The sequence below is a fragment of the Heterocephalus glaber genome, unplaced genomic scaffold, assembly GCF_053883595.1.
Source record: "Heterocephalus glaber isolate CG9 unplaced genomic scaffold, H.glaber_assembly_v1.0 deba00000594, whole genome shotgun sequence".
Taxonomy (NCBI): domain Eukaryota; kingdom Metazoa; phylum Chordata; class Mammalia; order Rodentia; family Bathyergidae; genus Heterocephalus; species Heterocephalus glaber.
Genome location: NW_028258151.1, coordinates 15,159,973 through 15,177,301, shown reverse-complemented (window position 1 = coordinate 15,177,301; position 17,329 = coordinate 15,159,973). Strand labels below are relative to the sequence as shown.

Here is a 17,329-nt window from a genome sequence, read left to right as displayed (position 1 = left end):
GTCCACCCTATTATTTAAACTGTTCTCCCCAAATAATTTATTAAAAAGTACCATTTGGAAATACTCAGGGAATGTTCTAGCATATTATATGGACAAAGTACTTCCCCACCTACACACTCATCTTCTTTGACCATACGGTTAAGCATCACATTTTACAGAAACATTACCAATTCCCACCAGTACACAGGGTCCACCTCATTGCCCACCAGTTTGCAGACCATTCAGGACATTATTGGGTCTATTTTAGTAAAGTTTCCTGGCTGTATCAATGGCCTCAATTACTTGGAACTAGTGAACAGTGAAGACATAATCACCTTCATTGTGAGCACATCATGACAGGGATTGAGAAATGTAACAGCAATACAAGGATTCTAAGAAGCTTAGAACTCAAACCTTTATTTATGCTGTGAAGTGGAAGAAAAATTAGTAATTACATACATGATGCAACAAAAGTCCTTACCTTACAGAGCAATAAACAAGTACTTTTAACCACTTGCTTTTACAGTTTCCATTTCACAACAGTATACCCGAAAATATATCCCCATACAAGCATGACTAATATGCATTAAGTTCTGATAGTGACCCAAGTCACTCGTTAGGAACTAAACTACCACACCAACATATTATGCATTTTAAAAAAGGAACCCCAAAACAGAAAAATGTCAAGCATAAAGGTATTGAGGGTTTAAATTTATAAAGGTGAAATTAAAGAGACATTTAAAATCCACTGATACTACTGTACCAACTAAACAGAAGCAGGTCAAAAACAAATATGCTTTTCAGTCTCTAAATTTTTACAGACCATATCTAGTAAGGTATGCCCTACTCAGTTTTACTTTTTCCCCAAAGGATTTTGAGTTTCCCCTCTAGTCCTGGATCACTTAAATAGCAGATTCAAACTAAAGATGCAATATATTATTCAGTGTAACCCTGGCCAAGATATATGGATTGTTTGCTACCAAATACCACAGTCATTTCAGTGACCATAAAGGTAATTGGTTCCTCGGACTGGAAAAGATAATACTAAGCAAGCAATAGTTTTGCTGTTATAATTACTGACCTATCACAGACGTATGTTTTATAACACAACTTATACATGAAATCTCTTTAGAAGGCATCACATTTGCACTATGCTCAGAATTTTCAATCATAAATGATCTCAGTGACTAAATATGAATTATAAGCCCAGAAGAACCCATTTATTCTCAGGGGCACACTTAAGCTTTAAAAGCCCACAATTTAGGCATTTAGAAGTTTTTCCTAAATTACTCTTGAAAAAAAAAAAAAAATCACACACCTCTACAGCTTCAGATAAAACACCTGGCTGTAAGTTTGACACCATTTTTCAAATGACTAAATATTCAGGATTTTAGTAACCTTTTCAATTCTCTTCACTTTTCAGCAAAGCAAAACAATTTTGCTTTTTTCCTTGATCTTCAAGTTCTAAGCACTTTTACAGTTTCTAAGCAATATTTATCGCATCTAAGCAACAATTTAACCAGCATTAACAATTTATCATTAACTATTTTCTTCGCTCAGAAGTTCTATTAAATTGTCCCACCCACACTCTCAACTCCTTCAAGCCACATTCCCAACCTCTCACCCTCTGTGCTGTATCCCCCACCCTTTTCCCTCTCAGTTTTCTTTCCCATCCATCCCCACCTCAGAAACTCCCCCTCCCCGATGGAACGCCATGTAAAAATCAAGTTTAAATAAATGGAGTAAGAAGAATCAAAGATCTGGACTGGGAGCATAGCTCAGTGGCAGAACTTGCTTCGTAAGCATCAGTTAAGTACCATTGCCAGTACACAATACTATCGGTACACCCACCATCCATTCCCTTCCCAGGGATCTGCGATGCCATCAGAATGTCCAAACTAGATAACACCACTTGCAATAAATACCCAGCACTTGGGCTCGTGATCAGCTTGTACCAGCCCAAACTTCAGCACAACACTTACACACACACCCCGCCGCCACCAATTTGCCTCATCTTACATACACCCACTAGGACATTTAAAATCGAACAGCTTCCCCCCAACACCCAAGAGTTTTATCATCACGCTAAGAATTCCTCTGGCCAGCGTACAAGCAGGGAGGCAAGGAGGAGGGTAGGTGAGAAGTCACTGGGCTCCATCTGCAAGCGCCATCTACAAGGCATCACTCTTCGTTGTGGCATCGTTAAAACGTTCTACAGCTTAATCTTCTTGAAGCAAGGTTCGTAGCACAGAACTAGAATGATTTGAGGCTCAATTTAGAAGTTGCAGCATCTGAAAACCTATCCCCAGGAAACAAGGGGTGCCTGGCATTCACGTGCCCTGAGGACGGTGCTCCTGGAACAGACTTTTATTCAAAGCTGATGGCCCCTCAAGCTGGATGCATCTGCTTTGGATTTTTGGACTCCCCCCCCCGCATAAGCTCATCTGAAAACTTTAATGGCGGCCTCCTGAATACAGGACTTCCCGAACGAGGCCTGGACAGATGGCACTGGAGAACTGCTCCCAAGCCTCTGGAATTCAATCTGCCGGCTTCAATTTAATCAGGCTGTCTCCTTCAAGGTCTCCCCTCCTGTACTGCTACGACTCACACTGGCAGGGGCTCCATTTCTCCTGGTGCCATCTGCTCGCCATGATGAACACTACAGTAACAAACCACGTCCATGAGGCATGTGACTTTCAAATTAAACCATCACTGTGGGCCCACCCAAAGGTGCACCTTCAATCCCCACCCTCTCCAAAAACAGCACCAACCCACCCCACCAACCGGGAGTCTCAGCGGGAGTGGGCCTTTTCTCTTCCACCATTACCAAAGGTACCGACTCCAACAGCACATCCAGCGAGTTCCCCAGGCTTACCACCAGACGTCAGGTTTAAGTGAAGGGACAACCTCAGAGTTAAGAGGGAGGAGGAGGAGGGGTAGAGTGAGCTCACAGAAGAGATTAGCATGGAACCTAGGGAAAGTCCAGTGGAGGCCACTATAACCTGGAAAATAAAGGTCCGTCAATGTTGCCCTCAGACACAAGCATCCTGCCTCAGCAGCCCCATCCTGCCAAACAGGTGCCACACTAGCCACAAGTGAGGATGGCTCCTTGCCTCTGTAGTCGCTCCTCAGGCCTCCCCTCTCTTCCAACTGAGGCCTTACCTCACACCCAGACCTGGGCTCCACCAGGCTGAATCCACATTACCTACCACCCTGGGCCAGAGCTGTCTGCCCCGCGAAGCTAAGTCCAGTTTCCACAAGACCAGGCCTCATCCCCAGGTAGGTTCACACCCCTTTGTCTGGAAAAAAAAGGGGAGCTGCCGGTACTGACAAGTTCAAAGTCGGCCCTCCCCGAACTCACTCCCTGCCTTCCACGATCACTACAACGGTATCAACCAACCAATTCCACCTGTCTCTATCTCCTCTCCATCTTCCCACCTCAGCCTTTCCTTTCTGTACATAAACCCAGGAGACTAGGGTCAGCTCGGCCCACGAAAGAGCCTCCTCCTGGAGATCAAGTCCCCGTGTCCAACAGGCAGCAGGGACAGCCTGGACTGGAGTAATGCTGCCCTCCCCATGGGTTGCTCTGGGCATTTTCAGTGCCGCCTTCCCAGCAGCAGTCCTCCCAGTATCTAGTCCCCTCTCTTAGGCCCCCTTCTCCTGGCAATCCCACCCTACTGGGCCTATCTAGCTTGTCTCCTCCCGCCTGCCTCCCCTGAGTCCCTCAACTGCCCACTTCCTCCCCACCCCTAAAGCCAGGGGCCGGCCCTCCCTATCTCTAACTCCTGCTGTACTGGTCACAACTTTTGCTTTTATAGCCCTGGGTCGCATCACAGGGGGATGGCTCAACGGGACGATTCCTCCACTGTCACCGAGAGAAAAAAAGTCCCTTCCGACCCGGCCGGAGGAGCCAACTAGGGCGGTTCAAGGTTTCCCTTGATGGCCACTCCCTCAGATTCTCCAACTATCCCTTCCCCCAGCAGTGCTTTATGGGATTGAGGCGAGGTCACATTTGTGAGAGGCGGGGGTGGGGGTGGGGTACATGAGGAAGCAGTCTCGTTTTTCTGTAGTGTGTCTGTGTGCGGTGGGGACATAGTTCCGGAAGAGAGGGGCTGGGTGGGCGGATGGAGGCCGAGTTGGAGCCGCGTTCCTGAGAATTCACCAGAGCGGGGGAGGGTGCCAGGGTCACCTCAGGTTGCCCGCCCGCAGAGGCCCGAAAGAAGGGCCGGCAGAGCATCTGGAAAATTCCATGCGGCGGCGGAAGAATCTCTGCGGAGGGGGATCACTGCCGCGAGCGGGTGGGGCGAAGCGCGTGACTCCTCAGGCGGCAACGCCTCGTGCTCTGCGGGTGACGTCAACACCCGAGGGCGCGGGGTGGGGGCAGGGCTGGCTGCGGCCTTTTCGGGGGAATCCGAATGTTACGCTCCCCAGACTCTGCTTTCACATGCAGGCAGATTTCTGCTTTGTTACTTAATAAATGGCCCGGTGAAAATATTAAGAGGAGACGGAACCTGGTGTCAGAGGACGGGTATCCTGGTTTTGTCATTCTTTTAGCAGGGACCTGAAAAGTTGAAGTAGTTGCTGCAGATAACCCTTCTGCTGGGGTGGAATACTTAACGAACTGGGAGGCGCGGTGTATTAACTGGGAAAAGGCAGTTGCAAAGTAAAATAAAAGCAACGTTTTGTGTGGAAAATAATACATGTAATTACAGGACTGTAGGACCAGATGGGTTGGGTTTTCAACTCATTTTACTTTTGGGTGAGGGATAGGGAGAAAAGTAATTAAAAAAAAAAAAAAAAAAGCTACATTTGTCCCAGGCAGTTTGTGGCCTGTGATATGCCTCAGGGTGGGTTTAGTGACTGCTAGAGGCACTGGGTCAGGGTAGCCCCCAACCTGGCCTAAAGCAAACGTGGTGAATTCACTTACTTTAACAAGGCCAGGCAGGGCCTGAGTGTGTCTTTTCCTTTCTTTCTTTTTTTTTTTTTTTGTTTGCTTTTGAGACAGGGTCGTGCTACTCAGGTTAGCCTTAAACTCAAGCTATCCCTCTGCTTCAGCCTCCCAGCTGCAGGGGTTATAGGCAGGCCTGAGTGTTTAGTAAGGATTTTGAAAAGGAAAAGGACAGCTGGCACCTCCTAGACCACTGCAGGGCCAAGGTTCAGGAGAACCAGAGCCTTAGATGCTCATGAGGGTCAATTGATTGGCAGTGGCCACGAGGTAGAAGGTGGAGGGACAGTCCAAGTAGCCAGAATGAGAATGGCATCTGACAGCAGGCCTGCCAGGAAGAGTCCTCCCAGGGTAACCACCCACAACAACACAAACAGAACCACCCTGTGGCAACAGGCTCTCCTGACAACAACAAGGAAACTGGGAAAATATTTTCCTCTTGCCTCTGAAAGATGGCATCTGCAGGCAGGGCAGGGCCCAGGCCACAAGGAAAACTGGTGACACTTCTGTGACTGTCAGGACGGGTCGAGTATGTGGCAAGCCCAAGCTTCTTCACTTGTGACTCAGCCAAGCTCTTCGGCCACACAGCTTGCTCTTCTCCAAGATCTGCCCTGCCAGTCTTGTTCCGGCAACATTTCCAAGGGTGGGTGATTTGGCCCGAAAGAACAGTGAGGAAAAAGGGAATTGTCAAGAATGTTCATGAAGGGACAGGGATTTAGCTCAGTGATTCCACGGCCTGCTTCTCAAGCTCAAGGTCCCAAGTTCGATCCCCGGTCAAAAAAAAAAAAAAAAAATGTTCATGAAACCAAAGCCTCCAGCCGCTTCACAATACCAGGCTGAGGAGTCAGCCCTTTATTTATCGGACAGGCTGTCTGGGAGGTAACTACTGTTCTGCTTCCAGGGCCCAAATTGATGTTTTGTCTTGCTTTCATCTCTCGTCTCTAAATTTCCTTCATTCATATGCCATTCCCAAATCCCAGAAATTATTTAAGATTTTATTTTTCAAAAAGAATGGGAGTAGGAGCTGGATGTAGTGGCTCACATCTGTAGTCCTAGCACTTTGGAGGCTGAGGCAGGAAGCCAGCCTGTGAATAGTGAAATTCACATTTTTTTTCCTCTTTTGGTACCAGGGATCAAACTCGGGACCTTGTGCTTGAAAGGCAGGCAGCAGAACCACTGAGCTAAATTCCCGGCCCACAACATAGTTAATTTAAAGTGGGCCTAAAATACAGTGAGACCCTGTTTTTTGTTTTGTTTTGTTTTGTTTTTAAAAGTAGGAGTAAGGATAGCTGGCAACACACAAAGCATAGGATTATTCGATAAATAGACAACTCCATCACACAGAAATAAGGCTCCTTTGTGCACTCAGGTCTGGAGCTGCCCTGGCCACCACCTCAGTCTTCAAGAACAAAGTCATCCTCTTCAAGGACAAAACGGAACCCTTTCAAGGAGACTGTGTTTGAAAACTCTCCTGGTCTCCAAGTTCCACACAGCTGTTTTTCTTCGGAAAAGGAGTGTATTTGAGAAGAGGTAAGAAAACCACACAAGCTTTGCCCAGTGGCAGTAACATACTCAATGAGGTTTATCTGAGGTGTGATTATTGCTAATTGAAAACTTTCATGACAACTTTGAAATATAGTCAGCATTGAATTTTTAAAAAAGAACAAATGAAAGAAAAGGAAATCACACAGACCCTGTCCTGCTTTAGGGAGCCAGGGCTGTGGATACACCCTGGGCCTGGGTTCTACTTTCTTCCTCTACAAATAAGGCTAAAAATACTTCGGCCCTGGTGGAAGACAAGGGCAGGAAGGTGAGTGTGTCTGCAAATTTCTGTAGATCAAAACAAGCTGTTCCAGAACACTGGAACACTGCAGTAAACAGAGTTTTGGGTCCCTGAGTGCAATACCCCTCCCTAGGCAGTGGCCACAACCTGCTTTTTTGGGGGGGGGGGTACTGGGGATTGAACTCGGGTCCTTGCACTTGCGCAGCAGGCGGCAAAACCACTGAGCTAAATCCCCGGCTCTCAAAACCTGCTTCTTTCCATGCAGCTTGCACAGGGTCTCTGAGTGGGAGAGGAAGGGACAGGGAGGGGCCACTTAGACAACATCCAGATTACAGGGTCAGATCCCTTCTCCAAGCTCTTTCTCAGGGCCATGGACAATAAACACTCCTGGCTCCCCAGTGACCAGTCCCGCCATCTTGTTTGGAAGCCAGCTCAGCTGTTGTTTTCAAACCAAGAGTTTTTTTTTTTTTTTTTGGTACTGGGGATCAAACTCAGGACCTTGCGCCTGTGAGGCAGGAGCTGTTGTTTTCAAACACACAATGCACCAGGGAAGCCCAGGGAAGGACCCCAAGATTTCCCACAAGAACCCCAGGAGAAGGGAGGGAGCAAAGAAGGAGGGGAAGTAAGTGTGGTGTTTCACAGTTTACCCCAAGGGTAGCCCTATGACAGTCTTACTGCTACCACTTGAGAATGTGCCAGAACTCTACCCACCCTCCTCCATCCATGTGTCCATTCAGGAGCCATGGCTCCTGGGTCACCTTGGGCTTTTCATGGTGCCAGAGGTCCAGGGCCTAGGCCTTTTCCCTCTGAGCCCTGCGCCTCAACACTGCTTGGGCCTGGAAACTGCATAGTCACAGTGAACTGGCCAAGAGCCATCCTGTCCCAACCCCCTCAACTCGCCTCCCAGCAGCCAGAGGAGAAAAACAAGCTGGCCCCGTCCCCAGGCCCAGGGGTCTTTTCCTGCCAGGCTGGGCCTGTGCTGCTGCCTCTACAGTAACCAAAGCCAAGCTCTAGATCTTGCCCAGCTTCCTGGCTACACCCTGGGGCCCCTCCTCACCCTGACATTTCATAATTCTGAGGAATATGTTTCACCCAGTGCCATCTAGCCCACTCCACCCTCATCTCCTCAGGGCTGTGCCCCAGGGTCATCTCTCAGCAAGGCCCCAGTCCCGAACTCAATCGTCCTCCAGTGTGTCCTGGAGCTCTAGAGATCCTGGCATGCAATAGACCTCAGTAAATGTTTGTGACTTCTCTGTTATATTGCAAAGGTCATGATCAGGCTCTCTAAGTATTTGTGGAGTGACGAGAGGAAAGGAAGGAAGTAGTTTTTCTGTGAGCCTTGCCCCATAAATGTGGTGGCAGGAAGCAGGCCTGGCTCTGGGCTGTGCACTGGGGAGCCTAGGAGGACAGAGGGCTGCTCCTGAGGACTGGGGACATTTGGAATGGGCAGGGGGAAACCAAGGGAGCCTCCCTTGACTAAATGGTGGCAGAAGGCAATACGGAGAGGGGGGGACACCTGTCAGTCTACAAAGCAGAATGGAGGCACTGGCCTACCTGCCTTTTCTGCTCCCATTTTCTTGCTCCAGATCGGTTGAAAGGCAAAAGAAGGTGGGAATCCTCAGATGGGAAAGGACTGCTCAAGTATCTGACATTATCTTGCTTTGGGAGTGGGGTCTGTGGGCACTTGGTCCCTTCAGATCCTTCCTGGCCACTGTCAGGGCAGAGCCCACAGGGCTTCCTCCCCTGCAGGCCCAGCCCTAGGCCATGCCTTGCAGGATGCAAGTTTGATGGTATCAATCCCTGAAATGCAGATCTTCCAGGACTCTGTGATACTGCTCCCTTCAGTCTTTTTTTTTTTTTTCAGATAGGGTCTTACTATGTACCTCAATTCAGGCTGCTTGAACTCACTATGTAGCCTAGGGTGGCCTTGAACTGACAGCAGTTCTCCTGCCTCAACCTCCCTAATGCTGGTATTGTAGGCATGGTCCACCACACCCATCATCCCTCCACATTTTTGAGCACCTAGTTTTCTGCCTCTTGTCCCCAGCCCTCAGCACCCAGTCCTCCTGAACACCCTGTTTCTGAGTTTTGCCTCCACCTGTCTCCCCCCTTCATTGGCTCACTGCCCATCTCTTGCAGCCTCTGGCCCAAAGTGTCACAGCACTCACCTGACCCACCTCTCCTCCCCATCTGAGTAGCTTATCCTGGCTGCCCGGGCCCCAGCAGACTGAAGCCCTTTGGGATGGGTGGCCCTGTCCCATAGGCCTCACCTGTCTCCACTAACTTGGTGCTTCCAGCGACTTTTGTTCCTTCTCTATTGCATTGCCCACTGAGCAACTCTCAACTTTCCTAGACTCCACTTCCTAGCCTCTTCTCCAAACCCACCACCAGGAACCTTGGGGACAGCTCCTTGGGGTGGGCAGGGCTCAGCCACATGCTGACACCCTGCCATCTCCCACCCCCGGTTTGTAGTGTCGAAGAAATGCTGTCCCTTCCCCAGGACCCACCTGAAGCCCCACTGCAGAGCCTCCCGCTTCCACAGAGGTGGCTTCCTATAGCAGTGTCCTCAGCCCAGGGCTTGCTTCTCCCTGCAGTGTCCCCACAGGAGCACGAGGCTGTCCTCGAACCTCTGCAGGAGCCTTTTCTGCTTTGACCTGTCTTGGCCTGACTGAGCGCCATCCCTGAGACTACATGGGGGCAGCTACTGTGGGTGGAGTGGACACGCTCTGGAGCCTGCTGACCTTGACGTTGTGCTGGAGAGGCCTGTGCTCATTGGCTCGGTTGTCAGTGACTACTGCCACTCCCACCAAAATGATTCCCAGGGCAGATGGCAGGAAACACAGAAGTCCTAGGGAAGAGCTGGGAATATTATCGCCTCCCTGTTGCAACGTGTATTTGGGTCAAATTGTTTAGGGGGTGTAAAATAGGAGACTGGAGGTGTGGCTCAGAGGTGGAGTGCTTGCCCAGCATGCTCAAGGGCCTGAAATTGAGGCGCTGAGAGAGGGGCCTGGGATAGCTGCTGAGGAAGAAGGGGCTGCTTGGGTAGAGGCCTGGGATTTCTGCTCCTGGGTGGAGCCCATCGTACCTCCTCCCAATTTTCCCAAATAGCTCTGGCTTTAAATATTTTGACTAAGTTGTCATTTCACAGAAAAACTTATAAATTTCACAGCAGAATCTGTTTCCAGATCTTGACCTTTGGAAAGCTCAAGTTCCATGACCAAGCTGGGGAACCCCAGGGAATCTCCATGTCAGGTGCTTTGGCGGTCTGGGATCCCCTAGCACCAGAGGCTGGAGTCAGGGGTCTTGCTCTGAATCGGGATAGGCGTGCAGTGCCAGACCCCATATCTCCCAGATTCTGACTTTGGGCATGACCATGTTCCAGGCTGTATGGACTGGGCAGGGAAGGAAGTGCTGGCGCTGACCTACACAGTAGAGCACCTGGAAAGGGTGGACTCAGCTGCCCCCTGCTGGTTGGAGCTGGATCAGCACCTGCAGGCTGCTAATGGCCACAAAGGACTCTGCCACATTGGCCACATCCGTGGTTGATCATCACCTGGTTCTGAACTTGGTATTTGAAACTGAAATCTTGAGATCCAGCCTGGCCCTGCAGTCCCATTCTGAGCAAAGTTGGGTAACCAGCTTGCCTTCTGTGAAATGTGGGGTAGATGCAGGGAGGAAGTGCTAGGTGGCTGTAAAGGTCCTCCAGGCCAGGGAGAAGGGTGAGCAGTGAGACTGTCCCAAGGTTGGCATCTCCCTTTGGCCATGACACTCTATGTCCATCAGGCTCAAGGTCACAGCCAGGCTGTCCTCAGGCCTTTCTCCTGCTGAGCCTGGCAGGACCCTCCTTCAGGATGTCACCTTTGATCACAGATCAAGCTTGTTTTCTGTTCTTTGTCCTGTGATGGGTGTGACCAGCTTATCTATCAGGGGCATTATGGGTGTGCAAAGTGGCTGGTTCTTTTTTTGTTTGTTTTTGGTGGTACCTGGGATGGAACTCAGGACCTTGTGCTTTCAAGGCAGGTGCAGTGCCACTGAGCTAAATCCCCAGCCTGCAAAGTGGCTGGTTCTGCTGCTCATTTGTGCCCAGATCCCTAGTCACCAGTCCTACAACCCTATGTGGTGTCCCAGGGCCCTGGCATGTTCATCTCTGCCCTCTCCTTCCCCTGCTTTATCTGTGGCCCTTGAGCCTTTGTCTTTTCAGAGTGTGTGACAGCTTCTTGGGCTACCCTGCTGTAATCTTTGTGAGTCCAACAGGGTCCCTGTGCCAGCACACCACTTGGAGGGGGGGTGGCACAAGGCTGCCCAGTGGGCCTGAGCCAGCCACTTGCAGTGCTGCAGTTTGATAGGAGCCTCTCTAGCCAGCCCACGGGCAGGGAGGCCCATGGATTTTCCAGGTGCTGCTGTCAGGGCTGGAGGATGATCCCGAAGTGCTGGCCTCAGGAGGGACAATAGGACTGCCTGCCTGACTGTCCCAGTCTCCTGTAGTGGGAGTTGTGAAGTGTGAAGTATGTGGGAACCGTGAAGAGCTTGTCCCTTACAGTGACCTGCTGAGCGAAGTCTTGGCTTGTGGGACCTCCTCTGGCCTAGGGGCTTCTGGATCCAGGTGCTGGCCACCGGGCTGTGTGTGCCAGGCTGGCAGGTAAGTCTTCCCTACTTTCTATGCAACTTGGGGTAGCTGACTTGTTTTGTATTGTTTGAGAAAGGGTCTTGGTATGTAGCCCAGGCTGATCTCAAACTCATGATCCTCCTGCCTCAGCTTCCCAAGTGCTGGGATTAACAGGCATGTGCCACCATGCCTGACTCAGCAGGTATTTTTAACAGCCTTTGGTACAGTAAAAAGCCTCAAAGGTAGCCAAGACAATAAGCCTTAGGATGGGATGGGTTGAATTGTCTCCTTCAAAAAGATATGCTGAAGTCCAAACCTTCAGTCTCTCAGAATGAGACCTCATGTGAGAATAGGGTCATGACAGGCATAATTACAGTGAGGTTATAACGCAGCAGGGTGGCCCTTAATCTAATATGCCTGGTTCTTTATAAGACAGCCAAGCCAGGCACAGGAGGCTGAGGAAGGAAGATGGTTTGAGGCCAGTCTGGACAATATAGTGATAAGATCTTATGTAGGGAGAGGGGAAGGGGACTTTATCAGGACCTCTGCCTTGAGTCCTGGTCTGTGAGCCACCACAGCATAAGGCGAATTCAAGAACAGACAAAAATGACTTAAGAGTGGAGAAGCTGAGTCTTGGGTCCTGGTCAGTGCGGCTGATGGCAGCAAAGACAAAGGCCGACAAGCACATCCAGTATTTATCGAATGCAATTGTGAGAAGGAATAGGGTTCTAGGGAGCTTTGAAGTCATCTAGTGAATTACTGCTGAACACCTGGCATGATGGTGCCAGGCCATCATATGATGCAGCCATCATAGGTGTATCTGTCACAGTGTCACCCACAACCCTGTGAAGCAGCGGTGACTGCTCCCACTATGAAGATAATGAAGCTGGGGCTCAGAGAGCTGACTTCTGGTCTCATGAGGCACTGACCACCTCCTCCACCTCTCATTTCAGATGTGCACAAAACTGTGCTCTTGAGGAGGGGGACAACCAATCCTCCTGAGCGTTTACTGCCAGTTGGGGGCGACAGGCCTCATATGCCTCCCCATAACCCATTGTAGGTATAATCGCCATCCCCATTTTAGAGATGAGGATGTGGAGACCCAGAAAGGTGATGTCACTTGCCTAAGGCCACACAGCACAGGGAGAGAAGATGAAACAACAAACAGGGCTTTGTCCCTGGAAGGAAAGAAGCCTGTTCCTTGTTCTGGGGATACAGGTCCAGCCTGATAAGTGGTCCAGGTATAGGGGGAAAGGGGCTGCTGTGGGGTGTGCTGGGAGCCAAGGCTGGAGGAGGTGAACAGCTGGACTTTCAAAAGGAAGAGGAGCCTGCTGGGCAAAGACCTGGGGGCTTGAGATGGCCGCCGTGTCCAAGAAATGGCTGGAGCCAGCATGGCTGCTGGACAGTGGCCAATCCAGGACTTGTGGGACTGAAACAGCATGTCAGGGGCTTCTTTGAGAAAATAATTTTTAAAATCTTTTTTTTGTGTGTGTGGTATCAGGGATCGAACTTGGGTCCTTGAGCTTGCGAGACAGGCGGCAGAACCACTAAGCTAAATCCCCGGCCCTAAAATCTTACTTTTACTGAATTCACAAAGGTATTTTGGGGTTCCTGGGAAAGGGGTGGAGGGCCTGAAGTGTGACCTTTGCTATTCTAGGTATCTTTGCCTCTGGACAGGTGGGTGTTTGAGAGTGGGGGCTGGAGTTTATGTTGCTGCCTTCTCCAACCAGGCAGATGTTGTCGACCATCTGCTTGGCGCCTCAACTTGGGACTGGTGTCACCTCACAGAGATGAAGAAACCAGGGCCTTAACCCTGGAGCCCATGAATCTGTCAGGTTACACGGCAAAGAATAAAAGCCTTTTTTTTTAAACCCAGGGTCTTTGCACTGAGCTACATCCCCAGCCCTTTTTAAAAAATTTTGAGACAGAGTCTTGCTAAGTCACTAAGTTGGCCAGGCTGGGCTTGAACTTGCTATCCTTCTGCCTCAGCATCCCACAGTGCTGGAATTACAGGTGTATGCCACCACAATTGGCTATCAACTGACTTTTCACAGGGAGACTGTCTTGGACTATCCAAGTCAGCCCAATGTCATCACAGGCTCCTTACAAATGGCAGAGACAGAAGAGGTGGAGAAAGAGATATAAGGATGCAAGGTCAGAGGGGACGCCACTTGCCATCCATAGCTTTGAGGATGAAGAGGAAGCCAGGAACCGAGAAATGCAGTGGCCTCCGAAGCTAGAAAAGTTCCCTGATTGTCCCTGGGGCCTCAGGCAGGGGTCAGTCAGCCTAGCCTGTATCTTGGTTTTAGCCCACTGATACCATGTTAGACTTCTAACCTGCAGAACAGAGACAGTGCGTGCTCATTACTCTTTGGTTGTGGGTTTGTATGGCAGCAACAGGCACTGAGCCTGATGGGCAGGCAGAGTGAGTGGGCCTGGGGAGGGGAAAGGGTGATAGGCTATGCCGTCAACCACCCCAGGCAGGTTGCTCATGTGGCTGTCTTCCCTCCTTGCTTCCCAGACACAGAACACCTGCTGAATGCCCAGTCTGCCCCATGCCAAAGTACCCGACAGCCCTTCAAGGTGGCACTGTCATAGCCAGGTGTGCTGGTGCATGCCTGTACCCCCAGCACCTGGGAGGCCGAGACAGGAGGATTGCTGAGTTTTGAGGCCAACCTGGCTACATAGTGAGTTTAAGTCCAGACTGAATTACATAGCGAGACATGGTCTCAAAAAAAAAGGTAGCACTACTATTATTCCCATCTGAAAGGCCAAGAAATGAGACTCATGTCTGCCTCATGTATGTGTCTGTGGTCATGGCACTGTGCTGCCCAGCCAGGCAGACCACCAGGTACCAACCCTGTCACAGACGCCCTGGTCCTGGGGCCAGACTGCCACAGGGACATGTGGCTAGCTGCCTCCATCCCCAGAAACATCTCTTATGACCTCCAACCCCCAACTTTTGGTGCTTGTGCAAGAGGGCCAAAGCCTGTGTCACTGCTGCCCCGCTGTGGTCCAGGGTAGATCTGGTGTTGTCTCTGCCCTCCAAACTGGGTGCTGTCATCAGCATCTGTGGGCAACAAGTGCCCTGGGCCTGGCCCAGGGAGGGCAGGACTATCTCAGCACTGCCTCTGGCCCTCCTAGGCCACCCTTTCCCGGAGTTCCTGGCAAAGCACCAGGACTAGAGCACTTTATGGGGGCCTGGTGTGGCTGGACAAAGACCTGGTAACAGCCACACAGGCGGCCTGTAACCCAGTCCTCAGCTGTCATGAACACACCCTCAGTATTTCCTATCAGAAACTACCTGAGGCTTGCTAGAAACTGATTTTACTATTAACAAATTCCATGATACAAAAGAATGAGGACATTCAAAGAGATTTTAGTAGAATACTGCTTTGTCCCAAAGGGCAGGCAGAGAAGCATAAGGTACAATGGATACTTAGAAAACATGAGAGGGAGCTCAACAGTGAAAACACGCAATCTGTGCACACACCCGACCACACCCCAGCTGCCCGTGAGCCCATCAGGTAAGAATGTGCTGGAGCCAACAGTGAGGAGGCCCAGGTGACTAGAGGGCTGGAGGACAGCAGGCTGGCAGCTCAGTGAGGTCATATACCAAGCCAGCAGGGGAGACAAGAGGTGGCAGCTGATGTCACAATGCAGCCTAAACATTCCAAAATGCTGGAGGTACCTCCCAGGTCTCTTCCTTCCTTATTTATTATGATAAATAAAGTCCCTGATGGTAGAAGGCAAGCCACCTCCAAACATCTGGAGCTCTCAAGTTACCTTGGGCAGACAAATGGCCGTCAGATTTGGAGCAAGAGATGTTCCTATTTCCATAGTTACCATCAAGGGACAACAGCAAAGCCTGTGTCCCCACAAAGCAGCCCAGGGCCAGGAAAGGACCCATCTTGAGGCCCAGCTCCTCTAAAAAGACAGAGCCACTGCTGTCAGGGGGCCAAAGCTGGGTGGGGTCTTGGGGTACAGCTCGCTGGCCCAACATGTGTGCAACCCTAGGTTCCACCCCCAGAACCCTCCCCCAAAAAGGGGGGATGGGGAAGAAAAGCCAAGCACCCACATTCAGGCCTCCTTTCCAAAGTCCTTGAGAGGAGAAACATCTTGTGTGGCTAAGACTGGTCCTCAGGGGACCCCACACCTTTGCTGGAGAACCCACAGCTCTGAGGTTAACAAGAGTTCACTGGCTTCACCAAACAAAAGCAGATAAGAGACCAAATGCAAATCTGGGAGACCCAGACATGGAAGGGCAGATCTGGTGGATCCACGGAGGGAATTGTCTGGGCCAGCGGGTGACAAGGGGCTTTTCAGCAGCTTTTCCCAGTAGCACCAGTCTGGTGGGCCTGCTGGTCCACAGGACAGCCATCATAGTGACATCACCAAAAGCTACATAAAGGCACCTTCTTTCCGTTTAGTGTCTTGTGCCCGTTGGTGAGATGTGAGCAAGGGGGGACTCTACCCAGCTCCCTCTGGTCCCAGTTCAGGGATGGTATGGGGGCCTCACCTGTTTCAGAGGGCTCAATTCAGGGAGCACTCATCTCCAAGTGCCAGCCCATCCTTGTAGAATGAGTGGAATGCCAGCAGAAGGAATGTGAGATGTGGTGACTGAGGTCCAAGGAATAACACTGAACCTGCAGGCCCCAGGCCCTGACCTCAGCCATCTGCCATCGGGGCTGCCTGCAGTCCCTGCAGGGTAGAGAACACTGTGCTCCTTGCGATGGGCATGAAGATGTGTCCACAGGTAGGAGGGCAGACTGCAAGAGAGACCCTGTGGAGGCCCTGGCCAGTTCCACGTAGTGCAGGTATCACCCCCGCAGCAGCAGTCCTTTCTCTGTGGTCTGAAACACCCACAGACCCCAAGGGATTGAAGCCGCTTGCTGCCATGTACACAGGCTTTGGACTGATGTGCCTGGCCCCTGCCTGGGAGGACAGTGCCAGGGCAGGTCCAGAGGCTGGGTCCCCAGTGCCCTCCTCCTGCCTGGTGCAGCCGTCCTCAGCCCTGCTCCAGGCTGTCAGCAGGCTGCACCACAGTGTAGCCCCGCTGGCCTGTGGAGAGCTGCCGGCTGAAGAAGGACATAGAACGCTTCGGCTTCACCCGCTTGATCCCCTTGCCTGTGAGGGAAGGAGAGGAGACTTTGAGAAGAGGTGTCGTGGTGTTGGCTGGGCTGTCACTGCACTGGGACAGCTCCTCCGGGGCCGGTCTGGACCAAGCTGCTCTTGGCAGGTGGCTGGGCTCCCAGATCCAGGGAGGCTTATGTTCTGGTGCTGGGCCAGTGGTCTGAGGGACTTTCACTAAGCCTTGTGCAACTGACCAAAGAAACCAAATACCTGCAACATACACAGCTCACTAAAGGGAGCCTCAGCCAGGTACAGAGAATTCTCCCAAATTAAAAGTATCAAGCCTGCTGGGCGTGGTGGTACACACCTATAATACCAGTACTCTGGGAGGTTGAGGAACAAGGATTGCAAGATCAAGCCCTGCTTGGCAATTTAACCTGCCTCAGAATACAAAAAGGGCTGGGATATAGCATGGTGCAAAGACCCTGGGTCCATTCCCAAGCACTGCTCAATAAATAAATAAAGCCATGTGGTCACAGTTAGTAACTATAGTCACAGCCCATGCTGATGGCACCTGTGATCTGGAGTGATGAAAGCAGTACTTTGCCTTTCTGGTCTGCCTCCTCCAAACCCACAACTCAGTATTTTTATTTATTTATTTATTTTATTATTATTATTATTATTTTGGTACTGGGGATCGAACTCAGGTCCTTGCGCTTGTGAGGCAGGCACCGGAACCACTGAGCTAAATCCCCAGCCCAGTATTTTTTTTTAAATACATGCTGTCCTGTTACCGGAGCTTTTCTATTCAGTATTATTTTGTGAACATCTTGGCATTTAAATGTAGGTTTGGGGGCTGGGGTGTACCTCTGTGGTATGGCACTTGCCTAGCACACATGTTCAACCCTCAGCATCACAATAAAATAAAGTAAATGTGTATCTT

At 50.6% G+C, this 17,329-nt stretch overlaps 1 protein-coding gene and 1 pseudogene across 8 annotated transcripts in view; one reads left to right on the top strand and one right to left on the bottom strand.

The window, feature by feature from the left end:
- Nucleotides 1-369: 369 nt before the first annotated feature.
- Frmd8 (FERM domain containing 8) overlaps nt 370-17,329 on the bottom strand; it is a 41,512-nt gene continuing 24,552 nt past the window's right edge. For 6 of the 8 annotated variants that reach the window (XM_087205296.1, XM_087205297.1, XM_087205300.1 and 3 more), the window contains one exon: nt 370-16,440. In XM_087205296.1, the coding sequence (XP_087061422.1) occupies nt 16,322-16,440 (119 nt within the window). In that variant the 3' untranslated portion in view covers nt 370-16,321. The remainder of the gene's footprint in view (nt 16,441-17,329) is intronic. The other 2 variants (XR_015448919.1, XR_015448920.1) reach the window with 2 other exon arrangements.
- LOC147829509 (U4 spliceosomal RNA) lies at nt 6,471-6,593 on the top strand (annotated as a pseudogene).